This window comes from Quercus robur, chromosome 2, assembly GCF_932294415.1.
Source record: "Quercus robur chromosome 2, dhQueRobu3.1, whole genome shotgun sequence".
In the NCBI taxonomy this organism is placed as follows: domain Eukaryota; kingdom Viridiplantae; phylum Streptophyta; class Magnoliopsida; order Fagales; family Fagaceae; genus Quercus; species Quercus robur.
Window position 1 is genome coordinate 4,890,082 of NC_065535.1, and position 20,625 is coordinate 4,910,706.

General features: G+C 33.1%; 1 protein-coding gene across 1 annotated transcript; it reads right to left on the reverse strand.

Annotated features, from left to right (window-relative positions):
• Positions 1 to 1,249: 1,249 nt before the first annotated feature.
• Positions 1,250 to 6,382, reverse strand: LOC126710609 (bZIP transcription factor TRAB1-like). Its single transcript, XM_050411163.1, has 6 exons — positions 6,182 to 6,382; positions 4,775 to 6,013; positions 3,843 to 3,914; positions 3,696 to 3,725; positions 2,003 to 2,073; positions 1,250 to 1,607 (listed from the first exon to the last, which is right to left on the reverse strand). Exons 2-6 carry the CDS (start codon positions 5,966 to 5,968, stop codon positions 1,559 to 1,561), a joined length of 1,416 nt encoding a protein of 471 aa, XP_050267120.1. The 5' UTR covers positions 5,969 to 6,013; positions 6,182 to 6,382; the 3' UTR covers positions 1,250 to 1,558.
• Between the last annotated feature and the right edge of the window lie 14,243 nt (positions 6,383 to 20,625).

Below are 20,625 nucleotides of genomic sequence, written 5' to 3' on the forward strand. Positions count from 1 at the left end.
CTTATAAATTCAAAATATAGTTCATAGTCGGTAATGAAATTTGGCGTTTCATCTGCGAAAACTATAACGCATCAACTAAGATAGTTAGTCTTGATCATGGAAGTGGAGACTTCTAGTTGATGTGTTGATGTGTTTTAAGTGTTAAGGCATATTAAACTGGACCGCTGTGAGATTAATTATTCAATAAAAAATTGTCATCTGAATGATTAATCTCACGATTTCTAATTTCATAGACTTTCAATCCTGAGAGAATAGTGAACCCGATCATAAAATGTAGGTTATTTTGATATATTAGGAGTAAGATCTAATATTTATGGTCAAAATCTTAGTATGTTGGGTAACCACACATAGTGTTGAGGGAAAACATATTCTCAAAATGAAATTTATAATTTCTTTTTATAGAGACACAAAATATCCCTTTGAGATAAATTTAATAAGAGTTGATTATTCAGAGCGCTCACTTTAGTAAGGAGTTACTAAAGTTTATATTTATTGAAATTGGATTTCAATAAATGTGAATAACTAAAAGATTTAATCGGATACTCAAGGATAAAATAGTTGTTTACAAAGTGACAGTTCATTATGATTTTGTTCACTATGGATATTTCATAGAAGGGTCAAATGATATCATTAAAGTATTGACATATAATTTATTAATAAGGTTTAAAGTGCAATTATATTTATATAGTGATATTAAATATAATTAATGATAATTTTAGATTTGTTAAGAGTTGATAGATAAGCCCATGGCCCATTGGAATTAGAGTCTTACTTGTTCCCTTTGGTTCCATCTCAAGTCACAAACTAAAGCCCAATTGAGTAGGCTCAAAATGCTAACCCAATTAAATAATTAGTTATATATAAGGAGGGAGACATACAAAATTTTCAAATTATGAAAATAGTGTGTATGTGAGTGTAAGTCACTCTCTTATTCTCTTTTTAACACATACATGTAAATTGATTAAAAGACCACACTTCTTCGGCACCATGTGGAATTAAGATGTTGATTAGAGGTATTCTCAAGTCTTGTTTTTGAATTTCATAGCATCAAGGTACGATTTCTATTTTTTGTTTTAAAATTCAAGGTTACATGTTATATTTCATAAATGAAGTAGACTCGTATTTATTGCTTCTACTGTGTGTTTTGTATGAGATGCAAAACTAGATTTTCCAACAATAAATGCATGTTAGTATCAAATCACAAACAAGAGAAACTTTCATATAAGCTAGATGTTGCAATGTGGAACCATGAATCAAGGTACACTTCCTATATTGTTTTAAAATTCAAGATTACATGTTATCTCTCATGAATAAAGCAAATCCGTGTTTGTTACTTCCGCCGTGTGTTTTGTATGAGATGCAAAACCAGATTTTCCAATAATAAATGCATATTAGTATCAAATCACAAACAAAAGAAACTTTCATATAAGGTAGATGTTGCAATGTAGAACCGCGATGACGGCCAGGGAAAGAGGAAAGTTTCAGGCTAGTCTCATAGTCTGGCCTTCCGAAACATGCTTCCATGCGGAGATTATGTCAGGTCCATGAAGACCAAAGACTATGGAGCCTTTTCCAATCGGTATTGCATGTTGTCCAGCTGAGAGAACCTGTTTCATCATTCAACATCTGTACTGCTTGAAACATCCATATGCAATGTGAAAATGATGGACAATAAACATATAATTTGACAGAGTCAAGGGCATCATTGCCTTCAAAAGGCTGGTAACACAAGAAAATTTGTAGGACTAGTGATGGTAGGAAACTAGACATGGTCTAAGACATACGAAATGGTATGTAACAGACTATATACTGCTTCTCCATCCTTCCCCTACCTACCCTTGTTTTGAGGAAATGCAAACCAACAAGATATGGGAAGGTCTATCTAGCACACCAAAACTCTTCTTCTCAATATACAGGACACACGTTTGCCTTTAATTATGTACAGCCAACTACCATAAATAAAATTTTCAACCACATTAACAATCCCATTCTCACACTTTACCATGGACCAGTCTGTGTTCTTCTCAAGCATTGTTTCTTAACTCCTCGTTGTGAATTCATGATCTCCAAGACCTGTGACATCACCAAATGTCAAATTCTATAAGATTCACTCGACTTCATTTTTTTTCTTTTCTAGTCATTAAAAAAAATCAATAAGCAGTTATTTCAGTAAGAAAGAGAGAGAGGGTGTGTCTGTGCATGTCAGTGTGTTCCAGAGAGTAAATTAAAACTATAAAAAGACAACTAAAGACAACAAAGAATTTAAACTTTGTGCCAGTGTACACTATTCCATTCTTTTATTAGGACTATTGTAACAGAATAAAAATCTTGAGATGCATGTGAAAAATTGTTATGTTATTCCAAGTTTGAATTGGAGGGGCATATTCCATATGCCAGGGTTTAAAAAGAGTTCTCCATCAATCAGTAGGGATGGTATAGTAAGGAGTAAAACCTTGGCCCAGCAGGACAACCAGCATCTTTATAATTTAAAAATATCTTAATAAAATAGGATTGAGGGGTTGACCTTCTAATTAGTGTTTCAACAGCAACTCTTGCGTGCAAGATAATAAGATATTTGTGTAACATGGTTTTGTAATGAGCAACAAATACAAGCAACTGCAGAATAGCAAACCATTTGGAGTTGGAAGAAAGACAAGCCAAATGCGAAAAGAACAAGGCTAGAGGCATTAAGAAAATCTATGAGGCCTTTAAAAAAAAAAATAAATAAAAAATAGTGATTTAAAAGTAAAAGACTAAAAAAAGAAGCGCCCCCAAAGAGATCAGATTCACACAAAAATGACTCCCAAGTAAGCCTTGCTGGGTAAGTTGAGTTATCAGCTTCACTTATTCAAACTTCATGAAGAAAAAATGATGTATGCTGAGGAGGACAATCAAAATGCACTAAACTCAAAAGGGAGTCTCTGTAGTCTCAGAAACCTCAGGGGAGGCCTTTACAATTCATCCTTTCTTCCTCAAATCTTATTTATTTAGTTTTTTCCACAAACTTATGTTTAAGAATCACACAATTCTCATTCCAACCATGGTTTTCAAATGACAAAGTATTTTAGTACCCAACTTGAAGCATTTTCTTTATAATGATTGATTACATCATTCAAAAATGCTCAGCTGTACAAGCTAATCAGATCATACGAGAGAGTTGGCAACAAATAAGACAAATCAGTGAGCACATTGCGAGATAGTTTATTCTAGATTCTGTGTATCCTAAATGAATACAATCTTTTACTTTCCAAATCCTAGTACAATTCTCCATTTTCAGTTATTTATAGATGTGTGCCCAAACCAATTAGTCTAATTCATTTAAAGATGGCAATCATGAATCTAGATAATTTAGAGCTTATGCAAAACACAGATTTCATACCACTATAGCATCCAAACAAGCCATACAAGTTGATATGATACACAAACAGTAAAATAACACAGCCAGACCAATCTATACACGACTAAGAAACAATTTGCCATCAGCAATGCTATTAATCATGCTTCAAAGAGAGGAAGAGCAAAAACAGAATGGGATGATTTTGTCTTTCATTAGTCATGAATCTAGGAAGATTCTGTCTTGGTTAGATTCTCGATTGTAGATTCATATCTCAACAATCATGGGTTTGTTTTTTTGGGGGGGGGGGGGGGGGGGTTGGTGTTGGGAGGGGGAGGAGATAAAGGAAAATCCAAATTACCTGATTCTTCTGCATTTCCATAATTTCGGCCTGCAGCAACAAAAGTACAGTAAATGAGGGTTTACGGCAGGAATGTAAGTTTAGTGCAGCTAATAGATTCATGTGTGTTAATTTTCAACCAACTGTGTCTGCGACAACTAATAGTACCTGCTTTTTCCGCAACTCTTCATTTTCCTCTTTTAACTTTGCAACTTCAGCTTCCAATTCCATAGTATAAGCCTGGAAGAAGCCCAAAAAAATATCAAGCACATATCAAGATACAATGTTACAAACCATTAGCAGTCACATCCCCCCAATTCAATAACTCTAACAGCATTAAGGACACAGGTATTGAACTCATTTGATACTTTTATTGTTTTTGAGACTAAACAACCTAATTTGACATCATGTTCCTTACAGCAAATTTCTAATTACCTAGTACTAAACTTGTTCCTTATAACTGCTCATGACCGTAACTTCTCAAAACCTTTCATCTCTGGTCATGTCAGATCGCTATCACATTACCATTCTGCTGCATAATCTTTCATGAAGTTTTGGGAAAGAGCACAGCCAAAGATGATGAAACCAGAAGGTTAATGTCTAGCAAAATTCATAAAGTGACAAGAAGATGAAAGATGTCATTATATTCCTTTGAATTAATGGTGCCATTCTATATTTTTTTTAATCTCCTTTAGAATAAGCTTCATGGAACTACATTTTCTTCAGGACTACCACAAAAATAATCAGTTACTAGAGGTTTGCCATCAGTATTTCTCCACTATCCTGGAGTTCAAATCAGTACAAAACATTATGACAGCAATACCAAAGCTGATCTCAACAGCAGCCCAGAACATGATCACACCACAGTCAAATGGAAATACGATACACTAATATGAGTACATCATTAGAAATTTCACACATTCATTTTAGATTCAAGAAATTAAACATCTACCTTGAACTATCCAAGTCCCACTAGCAGATCCATATTTACAAAGACAAACCAGAGTAGCAAACTAGCAGCACACAATTACTTAAATCTGTGCCCACATACATAATCAAGCAGTATTCAATGAAAAAATATCGGACAAAAATTAATTCACCTGTTTTCGAGCTCGTGACCTTGCAGCTGACTCCCTATTCTTGATCATCCTCCTCTGCCTCCTCTCAACGACCTTCTCCACAGCTCCACTCCTTCTCCCCCTTAAAGTCCCATTATACCCATAAGGAGCTGGTGAAACAGATGACATATCACCATTACTTTTCCCAATCCCATCCGAAGACAGCTGATTCGCCGGCGACCCTGCAGCTACAGTAACTCCTCCACCACCACCTCCTAATCCAACCATCCCCATCCCTCCTCCTCCACCCTGCAACACCGCAGCCGCGTTTTGAACCATCATTCCAGGACCCCCCAACTGAGGCATTGCATAAGCCACAGGAGGAACTTGCTTAGGCAGTATCTGTGGCTGCAGATTCTGCTGCTGCTGTTGCTGCTGCTGCTGCTGCTGCTGCTGTTGCTGTTGTGGCCTTGACAATTGTGTCTGATTCGATCTAACCCCATTAACATTCAACGGCAAATTCTGCGAAGGCTGAATCGAAAACTGACCATTACTATTACCATTACCATTACTACTAATCTCTGAAATCCGATTCTCCATGTACCCACCACCAGTTTGCTGAAACCCATATCCAAAACCAGAATTTCCAAAGTACCCAGCAGTAGTATTAGGCTTAACATTAACCATACCCAACTGGGTCTGAGCTTGAATTTCCTCTCTCACAACCCCAGCTCTCACTAAAAACTCCTCCAAAGTCATTTCCCCTAAAGTCTGTTGCCTCTGTGCCTGTGGCACACTTGAACCTCCATTTCCACTCCCATCCTTCGATATATCTTTCCAAACCTCATCCACTGTCTTCTGACTCAAAGTCCTCGGCAAAGTCAGGGACCCTTGTTTCTGCAAATACCCACTTGACGGACCTGACCCTTCAAACCCAGTAATCACTGAGCTACTATTATTATTATTACTACTACTATTAGTATTAGTACTAGCCATAGCCGTAGTCTGAGTCTCCTCAGCACTCCAAATATTCTTGAGCAACTCATCCATATTCATAGACCCAAAATCCTTCCCTACACTCCCACCAATAGTGTTCTGAAACTCGTCGAACGTCAACGAATACACCGACGATTGCCGCGTTAACGGAAAATTCCCCGGCGGCCTTCCGTTACCGTTACCGTCAGCTTCTGACTCCCCCATAATAAAGCTATTCTTGAAGTTCAAATTGGTCCCCATTTTTTTTTTTGTTTCCTTTGTCTGAAAACAAAACAAAACAACAATCTGCAACCAAAAACATAGTCAGACAATGAAAATTCAAACACACCCAGAAACCATATATCACTACTTAAAAACAGTAACATTTACAAACAGTACGAAGTTTTTTTTTTTTTTTTTTCTCAATAATCAGAAAAAAAAAAACCTCCAAAAAGAAGAAAATAAATAATTTACCTTATATTATAAATATTTTTTTGTTGTTGTTGCTATTTCTGTTTCTGGTAGCTTCTTTTGGCTGCGTGTGTTTCTCTTTCCTTGTTCTTCGCTTAAAAAACAGAGGCTTGTTGTGAACGCCAAGTGTCGTTTTTTGTTTGAGAGGTTTGTGTCTCTGTGTCTGTGCGTTAATGTTTTTTTTTGATTGATATTTAGGACACTGGGGGAGGTTTGATTTAAAAAGATGCCATATATGTATATTATATTGTTAATTTTTTTAATTATTATTTTAAGTGGGCCAGCTAAATGTGGAAACGTGGACCAGTGATGATAAGGTAGGAAGCATTGATTTGACATTTAGCCAATGAGGTTAAGCAATGTGGGGTTGATCTTAGCCGTCCACGTTTTCTGCAAGGAACGCTTGGATCATGTGATTTTGGAGGATTGTGGTGTTGGATAACGACGAGAGGAATACGCACAATGAAAAAAAAGTCCTTTTTTTTGGTACCTATAATTTATTGGAGTAACTTTTTTTTTTTTTATTAACTTTCAGATAATATATACCACACATTTTTTTTGTTATTATATTGTTTATCTTTCTTTTTTTTTTTTTTTTTGGACAAGGTTGTATCGTTGATGTGAAGGCAATTGTTGCCTTGTTTGGAATGGCAAAACGATCTCTCCAATCATACGAGTTAAATATATTATGAAGGGTAAAATTTAATTACAAACTTTTAAATATTGTATCTAAATTTAAAGATAAATATAATAATATTTTATTTAAATAAATTATTATTCTTTGTTTGATAGATTGAGATTATAAACAATATCTTTAATATATATATATATATATATTTTTTTTTTTGGAGTGGTACCAAACAAGAAGCACGGTTTAATGTGAAATTGTGAAGTGCTTTATTAGTAAATGTGAAAATTTTATTACTATGTGTGACCATATTAAATGCAATCGCAATAATAGCCACAACAATTAAACCTTATTTTCAATTTTTTGTTCGGTCAGTTATGGATGTTTAATAAATTACATAGGACAAAATGTAGGTATAGTACTTTAGATGCTGTTCTTTAGATTCTCCTCTTAAGATTCAGTTATATGACTACTTAACTAAAAAAATACACTTTTATCTCATGAGAAAAAATTTACACAGCAGAATCTTAAAAGAGAAATTTAGAAAATAACACCTAAGTATTATACTTAAGTCTTGCCCATTAGGCAAAATTATGTGTGAACCTATTACATAAAGTCCATATTCCAAAAATATATATATCTATATATATATATATTGATATAATATGATGGAACCATAATTTTTGTGTATATATTATCTTATTTAATTCTATCACAATTTAATTGAAAAAACATTTAAAATTTTAAAAGAATTGTTCAATGTAACTTTAATAAAATGTACTTAATTAATGCATGATTCTTTAGTTTTCTTTTCTTTTCTTTTTGGTAGAAAAATGTTCATATCAAATTAGGTAGAACAAAATCTATTACACGTGCTGTCTAATCTAGGCTAGCAAGTTTTCCACCATAAATCAGGTGTTATCAAATAAAACAAAAGTAAATAAAGTCTTCTTTTTTTTTTTTTTCTTTTTTTTTTTGTTGATAATTAAAGTACATAAAGTCTTAAACCAAGTTTAACAACGGCATAAAAACAGTGATTAGCTTCTTTGTAGATATGCTCAATCTAAGCTATAGAGAGATCTCCCATACACGATTTTTTAGTTTTTGTAGTCTCACATCTCACTTTAACTATATATAGAGATGTCAATATTCTTCAATTATACTTGTGGGGCCCAATAATTTGTGGCCCTGGCCCATTTATTCATTGGGGCCCAAGGCCCGAGCCGAGGAAGGTTACAACCCAGGCTCAGTAATACAAGTACAAAATAGTTTTGGGACATAGCCGAGGACGATTCAGTCCTCGGCATGTCCGATGTCTCACTAAAAGGAAGGGCAAAAACGGTATAAGAGCAGCTTGAAAAAAAATCTAAAATATCTAAGTCAATGGAGAAGGATACGCTGGAAAGTATAACGACCAGGGAAAGCTGCCCTTACTGCCATTCACACCTGACAAAGCCATACTCTCCAGCTTTTACAACCACCCCCAACCACTCTGGATATGGGTTGATGGGACAAGTATCAGTCTTGGAAAAGTCGATCCTACACGTGGACGAAGGATAAGGAACACATGCTAGTATAAAAGGAAAAGTAAGCAATCCAGAACGGAGGCTGGGAAAAATGGCTAAAAACCAAAACCTCCTAGCCCGCCTCTAGGAGAAAGACTTCTAGGGCGAACACGATTTTAATTACATATGTCCACCACGAAAAACCCACTGTCTTGTAACTAAGGCCTAGCCTTTCAAACCCACGCTCTATAAATGATATTGTTTGGGCCTTTTTATGTGCGAACCCAACACTGTTACGGGTCGTTGCGAATCGTGTCCTCACAATACTAATTATTTTCTTGATAGGATCAATCATAATAATAATAATAAAAAATAGGCCAAAATGCAACTCGTCCTCTAAGTTTCACAATTTTTCATTTCAGTCCTCTAAGTTTGAGTTTTGTCATTTTAGTCCTCTAAATCTCATTCATTCCCAATCGAGTCATTCATTAGTATTCTGTTAATTACTGCCGTCAACTTACCAAAACTACACCGTTTTGGTTTAATTTTTATTTTATCATTTACTTTTTAATTAAAAAAACATTAATTAAAAAAAAAAAAACAAAAATCAAAATAACCCCACCCATCTCATTTGATCTCTAAAGAACACGAAATCCCTAGCTTAACCCATCAATAAGTGAGAGACCAAGGGGGAGAAAGAGAAAGAAAGAGAGATTGAGAGGAAGAAGGAGACCAAGAGATCGAGCAGGAGAAGGAGTGAATGCATACAGCTCTTGGAGCAACGGAGTATTGGTTGGAGCTGCCGAGTACAACTTTTGGAGCGGAGCAGAACTGCCAAGAAACCTTGGAATCGAGACGCTAGAAACCTCTTTATCTGTCTCAATTTGTGTGTGTGTTTTGTAGGAACATGAACAATAGGAAGATGACGATAATAGTTGTGTTCGCCCCAGTCTTACAAGCATCTCTCTATTTTTTATTTTTTTAATTAAGAAGGAAATAATTAAATAAAATTAAATTTTAAATTATGGATGACAGGTTAACGGATGATTGAATTGAGGAAGTTTGAAACTTAGAGGATTGAAATGACAAAACTCAAACTTAAAGGACTAAAATGAAAAACGGTGAAACTTAGAAGGTGAGTTTTGTATTTTGGCCAAAAAAATACGTCATTCTTTGTAATATGATTAAGTTCAACTAATATAATAAGTTATCTTTTACATTTTCATGGGTTTTCTATATGCTCCTTGTGTTTATAATTGATTGTATTGTCTAATTTTGTCATTAATGGAGTTTTTTTTTTTTTTTTTTTTCATTAAATAAATTGGAAATTCGAAATATTAAGCCCTTGTTCTTAGAAAAGAAGAGGAGAGAGAGACATTGTAACAAAGATGATGAGGCTGAAGGGCATTTTTTTTAAAGAAATGATGGCGCTCATGTTTAGTGCACGTGAAAACAAAGGGCCGACAGAACAAATGTCCAAATCTTCTATACTACTATTTAAGGGGTTTCTCCTGTTTGAGATCCTCATTTTTTTTGGTTCAAAAATGCCCTTACACCCATATCTATATATATAAAATAATAGATGAAACTGAGAGAATCTCAAATTAGAATTCCAAATTAGAGTTCCAATTTTGTACAATGTGTCATAAATTATTTATTCTTAAAGATTTTTATTTCTTAATTTTATAATCAAATGAGGGTCTACATCATAAATATTCATTAAAGTGAATTATTAAGTACAAAAACCAAAGATTTTAGAATAAATGAATCGTAAAAAAAGAAAAAAGAAAAAAAGTGCTTCACAATTAAAAAAGAAGAAGAACAATTTACATTTTATACTTAATAATATATTTACAAATTTTTTTTAAAGAGTTAATAAAATATAAAAATGACTATCAACAATATTTAAATTATATATTTTAGGAATTATATTATACATTTTATTGTATATTTTTAAGTGTATCCGTGCATATGCATAGGGTTATAAGCTAGTGTTTAAATAGAGACAAAATTAAATGACAATTCGATAAAAATATAACTCTAACTCCTACTAAAATAATGCTTAAAAAATAGGATCACTTTCCTATTGATTTTCAAATTACTTTATTCACTTATAAATTAAATTCTCAAAATAAAAATTATATAATAGTCTCGCACGTGAGATGCTCTTCTAATTTTTTGGAAAAAAAGTTAATAATTTGAATCTGTTATAATTTGAGATTACTATATTTTCTAATATAAAAAAATAGAGGTGTGATGAAAAATTATTTCATCTACAAATACATAATACTATTATACTTCTAAATTTTTTGTGATTAAAAATATAGTAATTTAATAAATATAAATTATTAATTTTTTTCAAAAAAATATAAGAATTTTCGGACACGCACGTTTTCAATGGCTAATTTCGCTTACCGTAAGAGCCACGAGGCGCCGGCATGAGTAGTGGGTTCTTTTTGGACATAAATGCCCGTACATTTGTCTTACAATTTTGTTGAAATGACAAGGATCTGCTTGTACTGCTGGTTTGACAAAAAGTATTTTTTTTTCTTTTTTTTTGGTTCCTTGCAATTAGAGAATTTTTTTTTTTTTTTTTTTTTTTTTTTGTTGGGTCCAAGACTTTTGATAAAGTGAAATAGTACAACATTCTGTGATTCTGATAAAAGCCGAAAGTTTTTAAATTTTTTCTGTGCCATTGCCAAACATGCCTCAGCGATATTTCTTTTAGATAAAGATAAAGTTCAGTGAACACTTAATAGTCCCTGAAGCGTAGAATGTGGGAAGTATTAAATAAAAAAAAAATATATTCACAATATTTTTATAATAAATTTTAAGTAATAGATTGTTACTGGTTATTATTGTTGAGGTAAAAAAATAATCTTAGTGTTAAGTTCAAATTTGAATCAACAATAACTAACTTGCTTATGATTTGTTGTAAAAATGCTATGAAAACGTTATGGACATAGGCAAAAAATAAATGAAAAACACTACATTTACAATATTTTTATATCAAATCATATGTAGTAAGTTAATTATTGGTTCTAATTAAAATCTACCATTGAAATTACTTTTTTTTTTTCCCACCAATAACAACCTTAGCACTTTACTACTTATAATTTATTGTAAAAGTATTAAGAAGATATTGTAAATATAGCATTTCTTAAAATAAATATCATTAAGAATACCCTTAAATATCTAATTTATTACAATATATTAGTTACTGAGCAAAAAGTCATATATTATTATAAAAGAGTAATTATTAATAATTGTGGTGTCATAACTAAAGGGAAAAAAAGTGGGCAATGTTGTACACTTGTTTGTGTAATGTTAAATTCTAATATGTTCGTTTGGAAGCAACTTATTTAGTTTTTTATTGATTTTTTTAATAAAAGTGTGCTAAAATATATTTATACTTTGATAAAACGAGAAAAATATAATTTTAAAAAGTTGACATAAAAGTTAAAAACTAAAAATTGTGTTATTTGTTTTAGCCACTTCATTTTCTTTAATTGATTAGTTGAAAATTGAAAGCTCCCAATTTTGCTCTTAAAATTTTTCTTTATTTGTTTCTCGGAGCCCTAAGAAAATAACTGTGTTTTTTTTTTAGCTAAATTTTTTTTGGGATAAGAATAAGATGAAGGAGTCAAATCCTTGTAATTCAACTGATATTTCATGAATTTTAATGATAATATCAATGATTCAAATCAGTCCATTGCAACTATTAATGTATTAAATAATAATAATAATAATAATAATGATAAGAAGATGAAGGCGTGCATGATAAAAAATGGTACGGAGCATTAAATAATTAAAAAGTTGAAAAGTATAGAGATTAATTAAGATGGTTGAACTTGCATCATTGGTCCGCGAATTATGACTTCCATAAATGACAATGAATAACTATAAACAAAGAGGACGGTATACAATACACTCATTTACTTTATTATTATCCAAAAGATTGCGTAAAGTTTTGGGGAGGAGGTAGTTGAACACCACAAATTAAGCAGAAAAATTTAATTAAGACACACCAAACCAAAATTAAATTGGAACGCGGCTGCTTTTGTCGTAATTTGATAATTTCAACTTATTATTATTAGTACCATTTCATAGTTATCCTTATCCACTTCTATTTAATAGTTGGGGAATTTTAATTTAATTAGTGGGTGCATCGAGTCCTTGACCCTTGGGAGTGTTAAATAAACAGGCATTACTAAAAATAGAAATATAGAATCTAGACGGATCTATTATATAAATATAAATATAAATATACCCGTTTTTCCTTCTAAGACGCCTTAATATTGTAAATTGAGTAATGCAATAAACTATATAATATATGCATATATACACACACACACAAAGTGGTCCATTGCCCCCAACGAAGAGTCGTGGAAATGGGCTTGAGGTTCGTCTGTGAGCTTCACTTTCTTCAATTTGGTGCATCATCGTGCTGCCTACCATTTTAAAGAAGAGGAAAATGTTAGAATCACAATGATTTAGGTAACTTTTGTCGCAATTTGTCATACGAAGAATTGTGAACAGTAGAGATATAGACCCACATAAATCCAAATGGTGAATAGTATAAGTCCTAGCATTTTTACCTTTAAAAATGGTCTTAGAGTTGAGGAATATGGTTTTTATTTATTTATATAATGAATAGTGTTGGCAAATATGATTTATTAGATCATGATGATTTAATATAAGGAGTGTGGTTTTTTGAGCTCTTGTTATGGGATGTCTAAGGGCAAGAGCAATGGTTAAAATAGAATTTTGAATGCAATTAAATCATTGTGGGGGTCGGTTAATCAATAATTATTAAAACCGTATTAACTGGGCTTGTGACCCATCCGAGGACGTTAAACCATCCGAGAAGGCCTATATAAGGTTATAAGGGGAACCAAATGAAAAGAAGAGTAGATATCACATGAGATGGGTCCAGTATTCGTCCGAGGACTAAATCCTTCTCAAAAATATGTGTCTGAGGACGACCTGAAAGCTATATTGTCACAAACACACTTCGAAACTACATTACAACTAAAGGTGGGACATGAGGCCAAGGGTAAGAAAGAAAAGATAAACAAATATTTTTAACAACTGCTGCCTCCGCATTAATTGCCACTCAACCAATTCTCTGACCGCAATAATATGGAGGTGATGCTTGAACAGTGATGAAGCAGCCTTACAGCTGTTGGTTGGAGGTTCCAGGAGGTGTTGGATGGGACAGGAAGGGATCCCTCGAATCCAACCTACACGTGTGTGGTGAAGATGACACCAAGAAGGCAGTATATAACATGGAAGAATGCGTTAAGGAAAAAGATCAGAACTTCTAAACAATTGATGCTTAGAAGAAAATCTTACGAAATAAAGAACTTAGCTTGTTTCAAGGATAAATTGATCGTAATATCTGTATTAATCCATTTAAAAATGTTAAGTTTAATCATTTTTTTTTTTGAAGTTAATCTAGTTCTTTTATATCCACGCTCTACAAATTTATTGTTTGGGTTTTTAGCGTTCGAACCCAATACGAGTTTGGGATTGACACAAATTGAGTCCTTACAATCACTTTTAAGTAAAATAAGTTCAATTTTTAATGGACAGAATTTAGCTACAAAACTGGTTGTAATTTTACTTAATATCTTTTTATTGGAGGTGAATATTGACAAATCCACTATTGGATATCTTTTTCTATTATCTTCCATACTTATAATAACATTTTTAGAAAATTAAAGATCAATAACTATGTTATCAATAAATTGTTTAAATTACAAGTTTTTGTAATTTAAAATTATGCATAAAATATAAGTTTATAGATCATATAGTAAATAATATTTGATTGACACAAAATTTGACATATGTATTAAAAACGCAAAAAACATGCAATTCAATGGTTAGATTTTCTAAATATATAGTAATATTTATTTTATTAAGTAAGATTGTAGTTTATTGCTACAACCTATTTTGTAGCTAAACTTTTTCATTTTTTAAATTAATTTTTATTACTTTCCAATACAAATGAAACTCGTTTTATTCTTTTGAACAATAGCACCCATTAACATATTTTAAAATGTTGAGACTTTTGTTAATAGACACCCTTGAACAAAAGAGTAATAATAAATTAAAATATAATGTTTTAATTGGAAGTGATTCGATCGCCATAAAAAGTTGCTCGATTGCGTTGGATTTCCTTTTGGAAAAAAAAAAATTAGAGAAGCCCTTTGAAATTTCAACACAAGCTGTGTCTGTCATTTTGACCAAGTAGCGGAGAAAAGGGTGATAGGGATTAGGGCTACCCGACTTTTATAAGTCAAAGGATTATTTTCTGTTTTTAAGTTGTTTTCAATGTGTTGTTTAAAAAAAAAAAAAAAAAAAAACGATCAGTATATCATATTCAAACCACGAAATTCTCTTCAAAAGCTAATACCAAATCCTAATTTCCTACGTGTGAAGAGGATGGGATAACCAAAAGGCTACAAATTTTGGCATTTTTCCCTGCTGGATTGTATTACTTACTATTCAGAGAAAATGAACATGAGGCCACAATTGTCTGGATTACTATTCAGAGAAAATGAACATGAGGCCACAATTGTCTGGAAAATCCAATCCTATACGGCATGATCGGCAGGTTTAAGACAATATCTTAATTTGAATAAAATTGATTACTTGGTTTGATGATAAAAAACTATTATCATAAGTGAACGTCACACGTTGAAACTCTCTCTAAAAAAAAAAAAAAAAAAAAAAAAAAAAAAAAAAAAAATACTCTCTTTTTCATAATAAGCATGCCTTGGTTGGTTGCATGGTTCTCTACGCCCTCTTTTTTTCGTGTGTGATCTTATAGAATCATGCTTAATTATTCAATCGTTTATGTACTTAAATAAATATGTTTTGCTTTAAGCAGAGTTTTAGGAGATTCCCATCTCAAACTTCACTCCCTTGAGCATTAGCATTGGGGAATGCTAATGCTATTCTATTTTATCATTCTAAAACACCACTTTATCATTATACCATACCATTTTACCATTTCTCCTACATCGCAAAACTCTATTTTTATTAAAATATTATTTTTTAATAATTCTTTATTATTATCTTCCAACCGCTACATTTTTTCAGATAGCTGGTATTTCATTTTTTTTTTTCACTTTCTCTCCCGTGCTCTCTGTCACTTTCTCTCTGCCCCTCCATTTCATTTTCTCTATGCCTGACTGCCTCTCGAGTTTGTGGGTCTCTTTGGTGCTGGGTGTGGCTGGGCGGTGGATCGTGGATCATGGGTCTCTGCGGTGGATCGTGGATCGTTTTTTGGTGAGTTTTAATTTTGTTGGGTTTTGATTGATTTTGGTGGGATTTGATTTTTGTGGTTGGGTTTGTGGGTTGATCGGAGTGGCTTTGGATGCTGGTTGTGGATGGGTTTGGGTTATGGTGTTGGTGGCGGATTGATTTTGGGTTGGGGTTTGATTTTTGTGGTTAGGTTCGTGGGTTGATCGGAGCGACTTTGGGTGCTGGTTGTGGATGGGTATGGGTTACGGTGTTGGTGGCGGATTGATTTTGGGTTGGGGTTGTGGATGGGTATGGGTTACGGTGTTGGTGGCAGATTGATTTTGGGTTGGGGTTTGATTTTTGTGGTTGGGTTCGTGGGTTGATCGGAGTGGCTTTGGGTGCTGGTTGTGGATGGGTATGGGTTACGGTGTTGGTGGTGGATTGATTTTGGGTTGGGGTTGTGGATGGGTATGGGTTACGGTGTTGGTGGCAGATTGATTTTGGGTTGGGGTTTGATTTTTGTGGTTGGGTTCGTGGGTTGATTGGAGTGGCTTTGGGTGCTGGTTGTGGATGGGTATAGGTTACGGTGTTAGTGGCGGATTGATTTTGGGTTGGGGTTCACGGTGATGGAAGGTAGGTGGGTGAGTGGGTTTTGGTTGATGGTGGTTGGGGTTGAGGTTGTGGGTGGTGGTGGCGACAGTGGGGGCTATGGCTGTGGTCGTGGCTGTGGCTGTGGTGACAGTGGGTGTGGGTAGTGATGCTTCAGTGATGGAGATGGCTGAGAGGCTTGGTGAAGCTTCAGCGATGGTGTTTGGGTCTGAAGAGAGGAGAGTAAACGGAGAAATAGAGAAGGAAGAAAGAGAAGATTACGTGGGAAAAAACATAATAAAATATTATTATTTTTTTACAATACTGTGAACAGTACAATTCTATGTTTAGAATTGTACAGTAGCAGTATTGCAAAAAAATTTGCAATAGTGCTGTTTACCATTCTCTGATGCAGATGGTTTTGGGGTTAAAAATGCTAAATTTCTTTTAGATTTGACATTAGCATTCCCCAATGCTAATGCTCAGAATGAGACAAAAGTAGTATCTTTGACCATATGATATGACAATCTGTGAATAGCTTAATACATGATTATTATTTTTTGGTTAACATGGATGTTTAGGATTCATGGAGCAGCCAATTAATCCCCATATGTATTTAATCATTCTTTCTATACATAATGGATAATTATAAGGAGGACTTTAGCAACCCCAAAATATTGATTAGGAGACTTGAATCTAGAAAATCAGAGATCACATCAGGTTTAGAAATCACTAGACTCTTGGAATTAATGATTAAGTATAATTAATTATATGAAGGGAGTCTTTTTCTGTTTAGCAATATTGCTAGTTGAACTTGGACTAAATTTTAGAATTTTCCAAACAAAAGACAAGTAGCAACATACTTTTTGGGTACTCTAAAAAAAAAATTTTGAATTTTTTTTTTCTACCACTTAATAGACTAATGTTTTTAGTTATCAAATAGAAAATAAAACGACCCCCTTTTAAAATGATTCTATCCACACATATTTTGTTCCTAGTACAAAATCCCCAAAAGCAGAAAATGACAAACAAAAAAATGTGTGGTGTAAATTAATTAGTCCATTAGAAGCTTACGACACTCCTAAATAATATGTTACAATCAATAATTAAAAGTGGTCAAAAAATTGTGCGACATTTTTTTCTTTTTTTTGGTTGCTTGTTTCACTTCATGTGCAATGTCAAAGATAAGAGGCTAATAGGTTGATTTCCAACTTTATCAAATAAACTAGATAAGCCACATCAAATCCAATGAAAACTTTAATTCTGGGGCAAAGTCATTTTCACCTAAGCCCAAAAATAGGACGTAACAAAAGAGTCGCAAATCTTTATCTTCTTTAGTGGATTATTCTTCCTCCTAGTCGCAAATCTTTATCTTCTTTAGTGGATTATTTTTCTTCCTAGTGATGATGAGGGTGGGGATTTGCAGCTTTTGATTGTGAGCTAAGGTCATTTTCGCAATAGATAAACAAATTGCTTTCCCCGCATGAAAAAAAAAAGCACTAAAAACCTTATGTTAAATAGGAGTAAAATTGTCCATAAGTGAGGTTCATAATGTGCATGATTTTCCATGCAAGTGTGAATCCAAAATAGGAAAATTTTCTTGTTTTTCAAAGATTCATCTATAATGTCAAATATAGTTTAGGGTTTCTGACAATCCGATATTGGAAGTAAAGCAAGTGGACAAGTTGTGCTTGTGCACTCATTTTCTATGTCTAAAGAACTTTTAACACGTGGAAACGATTTCTTTTAGGAAGAAATTTGGGCCCAAACAATGGAACAATAAAGTTTGTAGCTTAATTTAGCCCCAAAAAAAAAACTGAAATTAAAATTTTTTTTTTGACTACTTCGTAGTTTAATATTACAAGAAATCCAACTTCGTTTATCTCATTGAAAATTTAGGAGGTCTAGTAGTAAAGGGTCACAATAATGAACATCGACACTAATATTTTTGCTGAATTATATTAAAACATAGAAAACCCAAGATGGAGTATATAGATGTGATGGACTACCTGGCTTTTCAAACAAAAGATTTTGACGTTTTTTACTCTTATTTCATTGGTCGAATTGGATAAAAATATAGTAGTTGTTTAATTGTACACTTTAAAATAATAATAATAATAATAATAATAAGCCATCTTTAAAAAGTTGTAGCTTAATTTAAAAAATTAAAGACTTAAACGTATGAACATCCCGAATGTTTGGATTAGTGGCAAAAGCATCCACCGGAGTTGCAAAGCAAGTCTTCCTTATACTTTCTATGATTTCTATATCCACCAAATTGACCCGATTAATTTTTGTTAGTCTTCATGAATAAAATAAAATAAAAATATGACTATCACATGACTAGTGGCATGAATTAATTGTTAAATTTTTTTAATGTGCTCATGTGATAATTATATAACTTTTCCATTCATAAAAACTAACAAAAGTTAGTCTCACGAGCTAATTCCGCGGATACAAAAGCCTTGAGAGTCGTAACAAAGAATCAAAAACCCTAAAAAGGTGTTTTTGCAACTGAAACTGAACAAATCTTAAGGGGTATTTTTACATTTTGACCTTAAAAAAAAAATCCAAGAACTATGGATCTAGATTCTAGGCCGGTGGTACAGATTTTGGTGTCTCACAAGAGGACAGAGACACAAAAAGTTGTCATTTTGGGTATCTCTCAGCCCACGAAGCCCCATTTTCCAATTAAAAAGCATGGGCAGCCTTTGGAAAGTCCTCATTTTACCATATTTTATACTATGTTCTTTTTCTTCCTTTTTTTGGTAAACATATTTATACTATGTTCGAATACTTGAAACTATATCTCTTTTTACCACAAACAGCCTTTTTTATATTTATTTATTACAGTTCAAATATCCTTTTGAAGTATACAATATACATATACTTTCTATTGCATTCTTTTCTCTGAATTGTCACGTGAGCACATTATTGAACTATGTTCCCACTTCCCAGTATTCCTTTTCCCTTTAAAATGGGTTAAAAAAAAGTGACCTCCCATCCAATTATTTTCACACACATTTCAGTCTTTGTCCACACACGTCGTCAAGACCTTGTTCTTCTCTGATCAGTTGTGAATATTATTGTTTTGTTTCCTTCTCTAGACTCTATCTCTTTATCCCAGTATCTCTTCCCTATTTCTGTACGTTTTTTCTTTAATCCATAGGTTTCAAGGACCAAGAAGAATGTGACACTTAATCTTTGTCCATGTGCAAAGCTGACCTATAGTCCATGTGCAAGTCTAAGCTTTGCTGGTCTTTTTGTTTATTTATTATGAGTTCTAAAAGGGAAAGTGCAGGTATACGTGGATGCTCTCAGGATCATCTTCAATTTTATATCAATAACACCTTTTCTCCATGATTGGTGGACAGCATAAATAATGTTTTAATTTTAACGACTCTAGTTCCAGCACAGAACAACATCGTCATCACTTGAAACAATTATTCTTTAGTTTCACGAAAAAGATTAAAGAAAAAATGGTGTCAATTATTGAACTTTACTCAATGTTTTTACAGATTTAAACTGGAGATAGATTTGATTAAAAAAAATGTTTACGAAGTGAAAATTGATGTTGACCAAAAAGGGAAAAAAAATATTATTAGAAACGCAAAAAACTTTGATAAGATGACAAGTTTGAAGTACATGTGAATGTGTGCGCATTGTCATATTCGTACCTTAAACATTTTGATATTTTCTGTCCATCAAAAAAATACAATTGGAGTCTTTATAAATGGTCATTGTTACAAATAGTTTGGTTGAGAGTAGTTGCAATCCATAAGGTAATGGATTTTGGTGTAATTAGGTTTTGAAATTGTTTGTCTATTGCGTGCGTGAGTGAGTGAGTTTGTCTATTGTGTGAGTGAGTGAGTGAGTGAGAGTTATTTGGTGTAATGAGGTTTTGAAATTTTGAGTTTGTGTGTAAGATTTGTAAGTTAGCCTGTGTTCCTGAGAGCTTGAGGTTGGTTTGTGAGATTTGATTGAGAGTAATTGTAATCCATAAGGTAATGGATTTTGGTTGGTATCACCCATGAAAGTAAGTTTAGAGTTGGCCAAATCATGTTAAATATTGTTGTCTTGTGTGGATTTGTTTTTCTTATTTGTGTAAATGCGCTTCCACTAGCCTAGCCCCAAATCACAATATTGAATTTCAAAACTTCAAGTTCAACAAATTCATGAGAACTCTTCTTATGAGTTGTGCCCAACAAGAACATAAAATAAATTTGAAGGCTAATTAATGGAGAAATAAGACCTAGAATAAATGCGGTTCTCTCTTTAAAGATAGTCTGCACTCTGCAGGATGGAGTGGACTCCATGTTTGCAACTAATACCTTCTCATACCAATAACATCATGCAGACCAATATGAAACAATTGGAGAAAGAAAGAAAGTATTCTCTGTCACTCAATGGTCCACATAAAAAACTGATATAACTGTTTACTCTCTCATTACTTCTTAATCCATGAAAGGTGTTGT